This window comes from Dreissena polymorpha, chromosome 9, assembly GCF_020536995.1.
Source record: "Dreissena polymorpha isolate Duluth1 chromosome 9, UMN_Dpol_1.0, whole genome shotgun sequence".
Lineage (NCBI taxonomy): Eukaryota > Metazoa > Mollusca > Bivalvia > Myida > Dreissenidae > Dreissena > Dreissena polymorpha.
The window spans coordinates 59,558,685-59,571,000 of NC_068363.1; the positions used below are offsets into that span (position 1 = coordinate 59,558,685).

The 12,316-nt window shown below is 39.8% G+C and overlaps 1 protein-coding gene and 1 long non-coding RNA gene across 8 annotated transcripts in view; both read right to left on the minus strand.

The window, feature by feature from the left end:
• The window catches only part of LOC127844276 (uncharacterized), a 276,480-nt gene that overhangs the window by 35,067 nt on the left and 229,097 nt on the right, over positions 1-12,316 (minus strand). For all 7 annotated transcript variants that reach the window (XM_052374368.1, XM_052374367.1, XM_052374369.1 and 4 more), the window contains one exon: positions 9,172-9,365. In XM_052374368.1, the coding sequence (XP_052230328.1) occupies positions 9,172-9,365 (194 nt within the window). The remainder of the gene's footprint in view (positions 1-9,171; positions 9,366-12,316) is intronic.
• On the minus strand, positions 9,390-10,119 carry LOC127844287 (uncharacterized). The gene is made up of 3 exons (XR_008032664.1): positions 10,011-10,119; positions 9,796-9,924; positions 9,390-9,494 (listed from the first exon to the last, which is right to left on the minus strand). It is a non-coding gene; the product is annotated as an uncharacterized LOC127844287 (long non-coding RNA).

Genomic DNA, 12,316 nt, shown 5'->3' on the forward strand with positions numbered 1-12,316 from the left:
ATGTGTTTGTAGGAACACAAATGCACCAACGTTCTGCTTTCCTCTGAAAACTCTACTAGTGACGGTGAAAACCGAATTGAAATGTTGAGGTGGGGAAGTTAAAGTATAATTAAGGTTCTTAATTGTATTTAGAGGAAATATTAACACACCCGCTGCTCCTTTCGGGGGCCTCAGTTTGGTCTTATCAGTCACGTGATAATTAGTTACTGGTTTGACCGGCTGATTCTGTCTGGGGAAGTTTGCGCGCAATCTCCGTCAAGGATGCTTGTTTTTTTTTGTGTTGCTCAATTGTGTCTTTAACCTATTATCAGTTTTAACGGATAAAGTGATTTTACTTAAATCTTTGGTGTTGAAAAATGAACAACGATATAGAAGCTACGAGTGGCTTTGCTTTTGAAGCTTGGATTACAGAACTAAATTTACCCCGACAAGTGTCGCAGATCTTACGTCAGGAGGAACTGACATCAAAAGAAACATTGTCATTATTAAGTGAAAACGACCTTAAAGGCTTAGGATTACCTCTGGGTTGTACGAAGGTGATCCTGGAGCAAGTGAGAAAATGGAAACAGGGCGAGATTAGTGATACTGCTGGCGAGCAACCCAACGATAAAGAAACGCAAAACGATGTGACGCTGGATGGTTCCGGTAAGTTGCTCGATGAGCTTCTTACTTTCCCAAACATAACACAGCTTCCTTCAAAAGAAAGACACAGTAATGTGCATAATGGGTCTAGCTTTATGGACCCAAGATCAATCCTTACCATGAAAGCAAATACAAAAAAGACAGTTCACATAACACAGTTCCTGTCGGAGAACAGCAAACGACGGAAGAATAATAAAAGGAAAGAATTCGTCTTGCACTCAAGCGAACGTGAAACTATTGTCTTCAAAACTGAAGATGAGCATCCCTATTTGGGCATTCAAATGGAGGAATGGGGGGCAGCGAATATGCGAGTCCTTAACCACCTTCTTACGGTGAACGACATTGAAAGAAGCGAGGTGGAGTTTTACCTCGCATACACTACCAGAATTTTTGAATTTGCAGAGTCCTTCGAGTGGAATAGTGTGCTGAACTATGATTACCACTATCGTGAACTGCAAGCAGAACATGGATTTAAGTGGGGAACATACTCCCCGCATATGGAACTCCAAATGCTAGTTCCTAAACGACCAAAACCGTCAGTTCCGGTCCAAAATCCAGCGCCAAAAGAGGACTGCAGGATATTTAAGGCGAAAGGTGCATGTCCGTTTGGGGATAAATGCCGTTACAAGCACGTGAAGGCTCTACCCTCAAACAACTCTCGCCAAGACGCTACAAAAAACCAGTAGTCCGACCGTCGACCTTGAAACTCCAAGCCTGGGAACAAAATCTGCCGGCGGATTATAAGGATCGTGAATTTATACTTTCAGGAATCAAGAACGGTTTTCATGTCCTGGACATGGGCAAAATTTCTCAAAGTGCAGAGGTGGAAAATTATTCATCGGCCACAAATTTAAATATGCGCGCGCGAACTGAGGCCCAAATTCTCACGGAAGTTGAGAACGGGCATTATAAGATAGTCGATGAAAAACCGCTCATCATTTCTGCACTTGGAGCCATACCAAAATCTGATTCTTCGAAAGTAAGATTAATTCATGATTGTAGTCAGCCGACAGGATTTGCAGTTAATGACTTTGCGGACGCAACTACCTTTAAATATCAATCAATTAAAGACGCCATAAAGCTAATCACACCTAACTGTTACATGGCTAAATTAGACCTTCAAAATGCTTATCGAAGCGTTAATATTCATTCCTCTAATACTCAAGCTACAGGTTTAAAATGGCGTTTTGGAAACAATAAACACTTCACTTACATGGTAGATACAAAACTTCCCTTCGGAGCAAAACTGTCCCCTTATATATTTAATACACTGACCCAAGCTGTACGAGTGATTATGAAAAATAGAGGTTTCAAAGATATCATTGTGTATTTAGATGACTTTCTCTTAGTAGCAGACACATACGACAATTGTCAAAAAGCACTTCATGAACTTATGAAATTAGTCCGCGAATTAGGATTTCAAATCAACTACAATAAAGTGGAAGGACCGTATCAGAAGCTGACATTCCTTGGGCTCGTTTTAAATTCAATTAATATGACTATAACGGTACCGGACCAAAAAATCACGGAAATACACACGCTCCTGATAAATACACTGCACGCAAGGAAAATTACAAAAAGACGGATTCAACAACTAGTCGGCAAATTAAATTGGATAACACAATGTGTTTACGGCGGTCGGTTTCATATGCGTCGCTTAATTGACCGCGCAAATTCTCTTCGCTCTAGTGGACATCGTACTTATGTAAATAAAGATATGAAACTTGATATTATGTGGTGGTTGGACTTCATGAAAGTATTCAATGGTACAATGCAGATGATAGACGATAGAATGCCTGTGTCAGTCAGCATTGACGCATGCAAAACTGCATGCGGCTCGTTTTTCCAAGGGGACTTCATACATGCACCATGGACTCCTCAGACGGCATTACTTCCTATAAATTACTTGGAAGTACTTTCATTGGAAATAGCTACAAGACGATGGTCACGTGCGTGGTCCAACAAATTGGTATACGTACATTGTGACAACATAACCGCATGCGCGATCATAAACAAAGGATCTTGCAAACATCCAACTGTGATGGATTCGCTTAGACGAATCTTTTGGCTGAGTGCTATTTATAACTTTAGAATTCGTGCTGTTTATTACCCTGGCCGTTTCAACACTCTAGCTGACAGGGTATCAAGACTCCATGAACCAAATGGGTTTTCGCGGCTAATCGAAATCATGGAACAATCGGGTTTTTCTCTTTACAGATAGAAGCGGTACAACGGAAGAGGACCTGGATCGGGCCGTTGAATATTTCTACAGTAACGCTCTGTCGTCCAACACGAAACGGACCTATTCAACGCATAGATCATCCTATCTCAAATTCTGCGAAAAGTTCGGATATGCCGCTGTTCCTGCATGCACGACGACATTGTGTCGTTATGCTGCCTATCTGTCAAAAACGTTAAAGTTCAGCTCAATCAAACAGTACATGAACATTATACGCTTACTTCACGCAGAATGGAACCTGCCTAACCCGGTAGCAGACAACTTCAAACTTAAGTACACGATGCAGGGTATACGCCGTCATATTGGGGACATAACTGTGCGCAAACAACCTATAACACCGGAACTACTAATAATCATTCTGGAACGACTAGACATGTCCACCTCATTCGACTCATCCGTGTGGGCTGTAGCCCTAACAATGTTTTACGGCTTATTGCGTCGCAGTAACGTTTTGGTCTCCAGTGATATGGCCTTCGACCCCCACAAACATCTCAGACGGCGTGACATAACCTATCATCAATGGGATATTATGGTGCACATAAGATGGAGCAAGACAAATCAGTACCAGTCTAGAACCTTTGATATCCCGCTCCCGCGCCTTAAGCAGCATCGCTTGTGTCCTGTGCAGGCTATATTCCATGCCGCAAAACTTTCCGCGCTAGCAAACAATGACGGCCCAGCCTTTGTTTATTTGAAGGATGGCCATACTCAGGTTCTAACCAGTAATCTGTTCATTGGTCGGATTCGACAGTGTTTGCAGGCAGGTGGTGTGGATCCTAGTGAGATTGCGTCACATTCATTCAGGCGCGGTGGTGCTACTTTCTGCTATGCCATCGGGCTTCCCCCAGATGCAATCAAACTACTGGGCGATTGGCGTTCAAACTGTTATCAGAACTACTTATCAAATGACACTCGTGCTAGGTACAATATTATCCAATCCATGCAAAAAGTAATCCAGGAATCTTAATGTTAAACGAGTATACCCCTACTATCTACCCCTACTTTGGGAGTTTGGGAATAACATTATCTTGTTTGTTGTGTATGCATGCATATCTTTGAATTGTTTACAATGCTTGAACATGCGTTATTACCAATGTGTGTAACATGAATATATTTAATTTAATTATTGCATTACCTTTAGCGCGCATCTACTTTGATTTGCCATGTTTTGTTATTATGCGCGCTTTTAGTTTTGGAGCTATAGTTAGTAGTATTAATAAAGCTCTCCTTACCCCTCTATATGTGTTGTTGGTCTTTCGTTTAAGTATAATTAAGGTTCTTAATTGTATTTAGAGGAAATATTAACACACCCGCTGCTCCTTTCGGGGGCCTCAGTTTGGTCTTATCAGTCACGTGATAATTAGTTACTGGTTTGACCGGCTGATTCTGTCTGGGGAAGTTTGCGCGCAATCTCCGTCAAGGATGCTTGTTTTTACCCACCCTCCTCCCTTTGACAGTAACTGCGTGGGTTTTCGGGAATAACATTATCTTGTTTGTTGTGTATGCATGCATATCTTTGAATTGTTTACAATGCTTGAACATGCGTTATTACCAATGTGTGTAACATGAATATATTTAATTTAATTATTGCATTACCTTTAGCGCGCATCTACTTTGATTTGCCATGTTTTGTTATTATGCGCGCTTTTAGTTTTGGAGCTATAGTTAGTAGTATTAATAAAGCTCTCCTTACCCCTCTATATGTGTTGTTGGTCTTTCGTTAAAATGCTGCTTAACTTTTTCAGTGCTGGAACCGAATTTTGAAGGCCTTTTGTTTTCAAACAGTTTGGATCCAAATGAGATGCCACAGAATGTGGCGTCTCATCAGGATCTAAACTGTTTGCTATTCTGATAGTATTCTTTGAAAAAAAATCGAAGAGAATGCTCATTTTAGAAATCAGCAGACAACATTTTAGCAGACGACAAATTTCCCAGCCTGCAAAGGGTTAATACGTTTAAGTTTCAAGCCCTCTAGCAGCAGTACTTTTTTAGCCAAGCACACAACACAGTTTAAGAAATTTGAGTCGTGCTCTGTGAAAAGGGGTTTTAATGCATGTGCGTGAAGTGCCATCCCAGATAAGCCTGTGCAGTCCACACAGGCTAATCAGGGACTACACTTTTCGCCTCAACTAGATTTTTGCTAAGAAGAGACTTTCTTTAAACGAAAAATATAATAAAAGCAGAAAGTGTTGTTCCTGATTAGCCTGTGCACAGGCTAGGCTAGTCTGGGACGACACTTAACGCACATGCATAAAACACCATTTTCACAGAGCACTGCCCATATTTTTATTTTTGTGCTTAAAAAAGTTCCTAAGCCCTGGTTGTGAAGAAAACATCCCAGCAAAAATATGGGGTAGTACAACTTAGCATGCGAGTTAAAATGTTTCTTTGTAAACTTTCAAAATTCTTAAAGGGATCTTTTCACGCTTTGGTAAATTGACAAAATTGAAAAAAATTGTTTCAGATTCGTAAGTTTTCGTTTCAGTTATGATATTTGTGAGGAAACAGTAATACTGAACATTAACCATGCTCTAATATAGCCATTATATGCATCTTTTGACGATTTTAAAACCTAAAAATTATAAAGCGTTGCAACGCGAAACGATTAAATAATTTGGAGAGTTCTGTTTTTGTCGTTAAATTTTGTGAAACTACGAAGATTGCTTATATAACGTATAAAATACGTCAAGCATGTGTACTCGGCGGAATAGCTCAGTTGGCTAAAGCGTTTTTACTTCAGGACTCTGGCAGGACTCCAGGGGTCACAGGTTCGAAACCTGCTCCGGGCAATGTTCTTTTCCTTTTTTTTATTTTTTTTCTTGATTTTTTACTGGAGCTTTTACGATCCAATGTTTACAATTATCAATATAAAGCATTTAATGAATAAGTTAAAAAAATGCCAAAATCTGTGAAAAGGCCCCTTTAAGTTAGGCAAGTAAGTTTTTTATTTTTATTTTTTGTTTAACAAGAGGGTCATGGGATCTAAGGTGCTAACCTTAGACCCTAAAGGACTACACTATTTGGAAATGGTTTATTTCAAAATAATCAAAGTACTTTATGAAACATAAATATTTCATTTGCATGCCCATTTTTATTTTTGAAATTGGCTGAGATATTGTTACAAAAAATGTTCTGAACAAGACTTTTGCAAAGCAATATAGTCCTCTACCGGCTCCACCATTGTCAGAAATTCCACTATTGTCAGAATTTTTGTTGTTGCCATAGCAACCAGAATTTTTTAAGTAGGAACAAAATGACGTGCATAATGTCCATATTGCCATCTATCCATGTTTCAAGTTTCATGAAAAAATATTAAGAACTTTTAAAGTTATCGCAGGATCCAGAAAACCCCCATTTTCAGCAGTAATTCTAGTCTATTTGTTGCCATAGCAACCAGAATGTTTGACGTAGGAACAAAATGAAATGACGTGCATAATGTCCATATTGCCATCTATCCATGTTTCAAGTTTCATGAAAAAATATTAAGAACTTATAAAGTAATCGCAGGATCCAGATAAGTGTGAGCTAAAAGGGGGCTACAACTCAAATTGTTATAAAGATATCAAAACCAAAATATGAAGGTGAGAGATTTCACATAATGGTTATTATGTTTGTAAATTTCCAGCCCTGTAGCAGCAATAACTTTTGTGTTATGCTGCACAAGTTAAAAACTGTATCATTTTTGCTAAAAAGGGGCCTACTCTGTTTATGCACAAAATATCCAAACCCATACATGCAATTCGTCCCGATCTCGGCGGGACAGTCCCGCTTTTGGGCCCTTTGTCCCGCCGTCCCGATATGAGACGATTTGTCCCGACATTCGTAAAAAACGATGTAAGGTCTATAGGTTCCCAATAAAATTCGCTATTCAAGCTCTGTTTCGCTAACACTTACCCCCGCTAATCCCTTTATTGCCCCCAATTAACAATCCGATTCTACCTATCGTGTGTACCAGTGTTGTTTATGACAGCTTATCAGCGATTTATCGGCTAATTATTGATTTCATCAGGCATTCACACCATGGTGGTCTTCAAGATAGTGGTCGCTTATTGCTATCGATAGTTGTATTATAATGAAATAAATGTTGAAAATGTGTTTATTTTTGTATTTGTTTGAAACGGTTTACAAAACAATTGTTTTGTAAAATAAACTCTAGGTCATTAATGAGTCTTTTACATTCAATGTTTAGTTCATAAATAGCGGGATAATCCGAATGTGCGATATACCAAAATCGCAACAAACAGTCCAATAAGTAATACCCATCCAGTCTAGTGTAATTGGGTGTAATTGTAATAAAAACAACCAGGTGCTATGCATGACAGTTTGACCCTACTCCAATTAAGCTAAAAACCACGAGGTGCTATGCATGACAGTTTGACCCTACTCCAATTAGCCGCGACAATTGACAAGTAACAAACTGCGCATGGATACATGCTTAAAAAAACATTGCAACAAACAGTAAAAGTGGTACCCATCTGGTCTTGTGTTATTGTAATAAAAACAACGTGTTGTTATTCATGACAGTTTGACACTACCCCAATACAGCGCCTGACAATTTACAATTCAGTTTAATCTGTGTATATAAGAAGAAAACAAAATATGATTATTAACATTAGAGAACAAGATGTGTTTGTGAAACACAATGTCCCCCTATATGATGTTTGACCTTGTAGGATGACATTGACCATTTGAAGGATGACCTTGACCTTTCACCACTCAAAATGTGCAGCTCCATGAGATACACATGCATGCCAAATATCAAGTTGCTATCTTCAATATTGCAAAAGAATTAATAAAATAAGTGATTTGGGCCACATATATTTGACCTCTGACCTTGAAGGATGACCTTGACCTTTCACCACTCAAAATGTGCAGCTCCATGAGATGCACATGCATGCCAAATATCAAGTTGCTATCTTCAATATTGCAAAAGTATTAATAAAATAAGCGATTTGGGCCACATATATTTGACCTCTGACCTTGAAGGATGACCTTGACCTTTCACCACTCAAAATGTGCAGCTTCATGAGATACACATGCATGCCAAATATCAAGTTGCTATCTTCAATATTAAAAAAGTATTCATAAAATGAGTGATTTTGGCCACATATATTTGACCTCTGACCTTGAAGGACGACCTTGACCTTTCACCACTCAAAATGTGCAGCTCCATGAGATACACATGCATGCCAAATATGAAGTTGCTATCTTCAATATAGCAAAAGTTATTGCAAAATGTTAAAATTGGCGCAAACAGACCAACAGACAGACCAACAGACAGACAGACAGGGCAAAAACAATATGTCCCCCACTACTATAGTGGGGGACATAAAAATAATTCGAGTAAAGCATCCATAGACTTCTTTTGCCCTTTTGTTTTTGTTGGTGTAAAAACGGTTGAGGCGTTGTTGAGAGTTAAAATGAACGCAAAGACGGTTTGCTTCCACCAAAAACCTACCTCTGAAATGTGTACGGCCGCGCATTCCGTGTGTAACTGATGTAACTGTTCGGTAGATAGTTTACTGTAACCCGTACTTTCAGTGTACTGGATAGCCTCCCCTGCGTTAATGTTTGCCATTGAAATTAATATAATGAGTATTGTTGTCATAATGTTCTAGATTTTGTACTCTAAAAAGATGAATATTATCCTCGTTGTTTGCTATTGTCTTATTTTATAAAACTGTTATTGTTATGTTTTAGATTCCATGCTTCATATCAGATGTTTTATGTCTTGAATAAAAGTATCAAGAGTATTTGTTAGTACTATACTGACTACAGTAAAGGTGGAATGATAAATCGTTTTAGGTGTCCCGCTTTTGGGTCAAATGTCCCGACAATTTTTTATGGAATGTCCTGCTTTGGACCTAAAAAATTATGGCATGTATGCCAAACCTATATGCATGTGGGCATTTCACATGCTGGTTAAAATGTTTGCAAAGATTTAGCAACAATACTTTTTGAGCAAAAGGCGACACAAGTCATCAAATTTATTTTGTTTATATAAAACGGCCATAACTCAAGTTTTGTAAAAAAACCTGCATGGAAAAACATGGACGCACCCAACATGGTGTATAATATGATGAAAGTTTCTGCCATCCTAAGCAGAAATACTTTTTAAGCAAAATGCCACAAGCTTAAAATAGATTTTTTTGTAGAAAAAAGGGTCATCTTTAATGTACAAAACATCTAACCCAAAATATAGATACGCAGATGATAGGCTGGCTTTGATTTGTGTTCAGTGTAATCACTCTTTCAGGAATACTTTTTGAGTTATGCACAAGTGTACCTACCTCAGAAGACTTGCGCTCAGGCTGCAGGTGACTATGTTCTAATGTTCTTTCTCTGTTGCTCTGGCGACGCCGCGGCCACATTCGTGAAGCCAGCGGGCAGGGGCTGACCACGCAAAGGAGGAGGAGCAGGCCGGGCATTAAAACCAGACTGAGGAGGATCACAAGGGGCTGGATCAGCTGTACATCACTCACACCTGCAACCAGAACATAGAGGGATCAGCTCCACATCACTCACACCTGCAACCAGAACACAGAGGGATCAGCTTCTAATCACTCACACCTGCAACCATAACATAGAGGGATCAGCTGTACATCACTCACACCTGAAACCAGAACACAGAGGGATCAGCTTCAAAACACTCACACCTACAACCAGAACATAGAGGGATCAGCTGTACATCACTCACACCTGAAACCAGAACACAGAGGGATCAGCTTCAAAACACGCACACCTGCAACCAGAACACAGAGGGATCAGCTGCACATCACTCACACCTGCAACCAGAACATAGAGGGATCAGCTGCAAATCACTCACACCTGCAACCAGAACATAAAGGGATCAGCTGCAAATCACTCACACCTGCAACCAGAACATAGAGGGATCAGCTGTACATCACTCACACCTGCAACCATAACATAGAGGGATCAGCTCTACATCACTCACACCTGCACCCAGAACACAGAGGGATCAGCTTCTAATCACTCACACCTGCAACCAGAACATAGAGGGATCTGCTGCACATCACTCACACCTGCACCCAGAACACAGAGGGATCAGCTTCAAATCACTCACACCTGCAACCAGAACATAGAGTGATCTGCTGCACATCACTCACACCTGCAACCAGAACATAGAGGGATCAGCTGCAAATCACTCACACCTGCAACCAGAACATAGAGGGATCAGCTGCAAATCACTCACACCTGCAACAAGAAAATAGAGGTATCAGCTGTACATCACTCACACCTGCAACCATAACATAGAGGGATCAGCTCTACATCACTCACACCTGCAACCAGAACACAGCGGGATCAGCTTCAAATCACTCACACCTGCAACCAGAACATAGAGGGATCAGCTGTACATCACTCACACCTACAACCAGAACACAGAGGGATCAGCTCTACATCACTCACACCTGCAACCAGAACACAGAGGGATCAGCTTCAAATCACTCACACCTGCAACCAGAACATAGAGGGATCAGCTGCACATCAATCACACCTGCAACCAGAACATAGAGGAATCAGCTGAAAATCACTCACACCTGCAACCAGAACATAGAGGGATCAGCAGCAAATCACTCACACCTGCAACTAGAACATAGAGGGATCAGCTGTACATCACTACACCTGCAACCAGAACATAGAGGGATCAGCTTTATATCACTACACCTGCAACCAGAACATAGGCTAAGCATATCAGTGGCAGTGTGACATCTTGGCCAAAGACATGAGGCATTTGAGGTGATTGTGGAATTATTGATATCAGCCCAACTCGGGGAAAGCAGGGATTTATGCTTATAAGAGTTGTCTCAGATTAGCCTGTGCAGTGCCCACATGCTCATCATGACAAAACTTCTTCTGTGAAGGAATTTATCTTTTAAAGAATGTCTCTTTTTAACGAAAATCCATTCTAGGCAAAAAGTGCTGTCCCTGATTAGCCTGTGCATTCTGCACTTTACGCACTTACAGTAAGCCCCATTTTCCCAGGGTGGCTCACTTTCATTTCAAACATAAGTCAGTACAATCTGACTTACAAATAAGAGAGGACATAGAACAAATCTAGTATGCTGTCATGAAGGGGTCTACTTTAAGACATCATACAAAACAACAGGAAGGCGCAAAAGTACAACACAATTCAGTTCAACAAAATGCAAATATATCATATGATAATTTAGAGAAATTCTGATTGACTTAAACCCTTTGTCAGTCAATGGCATCTTACTGCAGACACATAATTTGCTGCTAATAGTTACAAAAGTTTGCCTCAATTAAGTGAATAACAAGTAATGCAGCCAAAATCTACATTCACCATTAACTTGTCACCTTTTATTGGACATGGTTTCACTGGCCAGTAATGCCAGAGCACTCAAGACCACTTACATAAAACATGGTTTTGAAAAACGGCAAGGCCAATTCAGATTTTCCTGGTAATCTGTTTTAAAACTAAGAAGCAAATGTTCTCATGATAACTGTCAAGCGCAAGTAATATCCTTTTCATGTTTTATATTGTTAAAGAAGTACCCAGCACAAATATTGTTAAACATACTACTGCAAGGGACTTAAATTAACCCATTTATGCCTAGTGGACTTTCCCATCCTTCAAAATTTGATCAATTTATTTCCAAAATTTGGGGTGTCTAATATATTTATTTCTATATTCAGAATATTTCTTACAGAAATTCCTTTAAGCAAACAGCGTAGACCCAGATGAGACGCCGCATCATGTGGTGTCTCATCTGGGTATACGCTGTTTACCAAGGCCTTTTTTCAAGACGCTAGGCATAAATGGGTTAATGTCTCCCAGGGTGTCTCTTTTGATTTGCTTTTTATTTTCATGACCAGACAATCCAAGGAGAGAAACACACAGAAACACTTCATGGAAGCATCAAAGACTGAAAAGCCTGTCTGAGGCTGCAGCACACTGAAATGTCTTCTCACATTTTGCATTCCTGTTCCATTATGTTGACACACTGGCTTTTGTCCGCAAAAATTGTCATACAGAGCGAGCAGACAGAAGGCAGACATAACGTAGGTTACAGGAAATGCATATTAGACAGAAATGTGTAAAATATAACATTTTCATTTAGAAAATTGTTTAAAAAAATGTGTTTTCCAGTTACATATAAATCACTAAACCATCAAAAGGACCTAGCTGAACAATTTGTTAACAAGAGGGAATAAGGACCTAAGTTGGCCACATGAGAACTTTCCAAGAGTTTGTCTGAGCATTGGACTGCCCAGGCTTATCTTGGACAACACTAATCACACACAATTTAAGGCCTGTCTGTGACACACACATTTTCATGTTTGGGAGACTGTGAAGATGTTGAAATCATTTCACAGCAGTGCAACTCTTACAGGCAGCACATGGGAATAAAGGTGAAATCAGCCACAATTTCTAACCAAAAAGTTAAATAA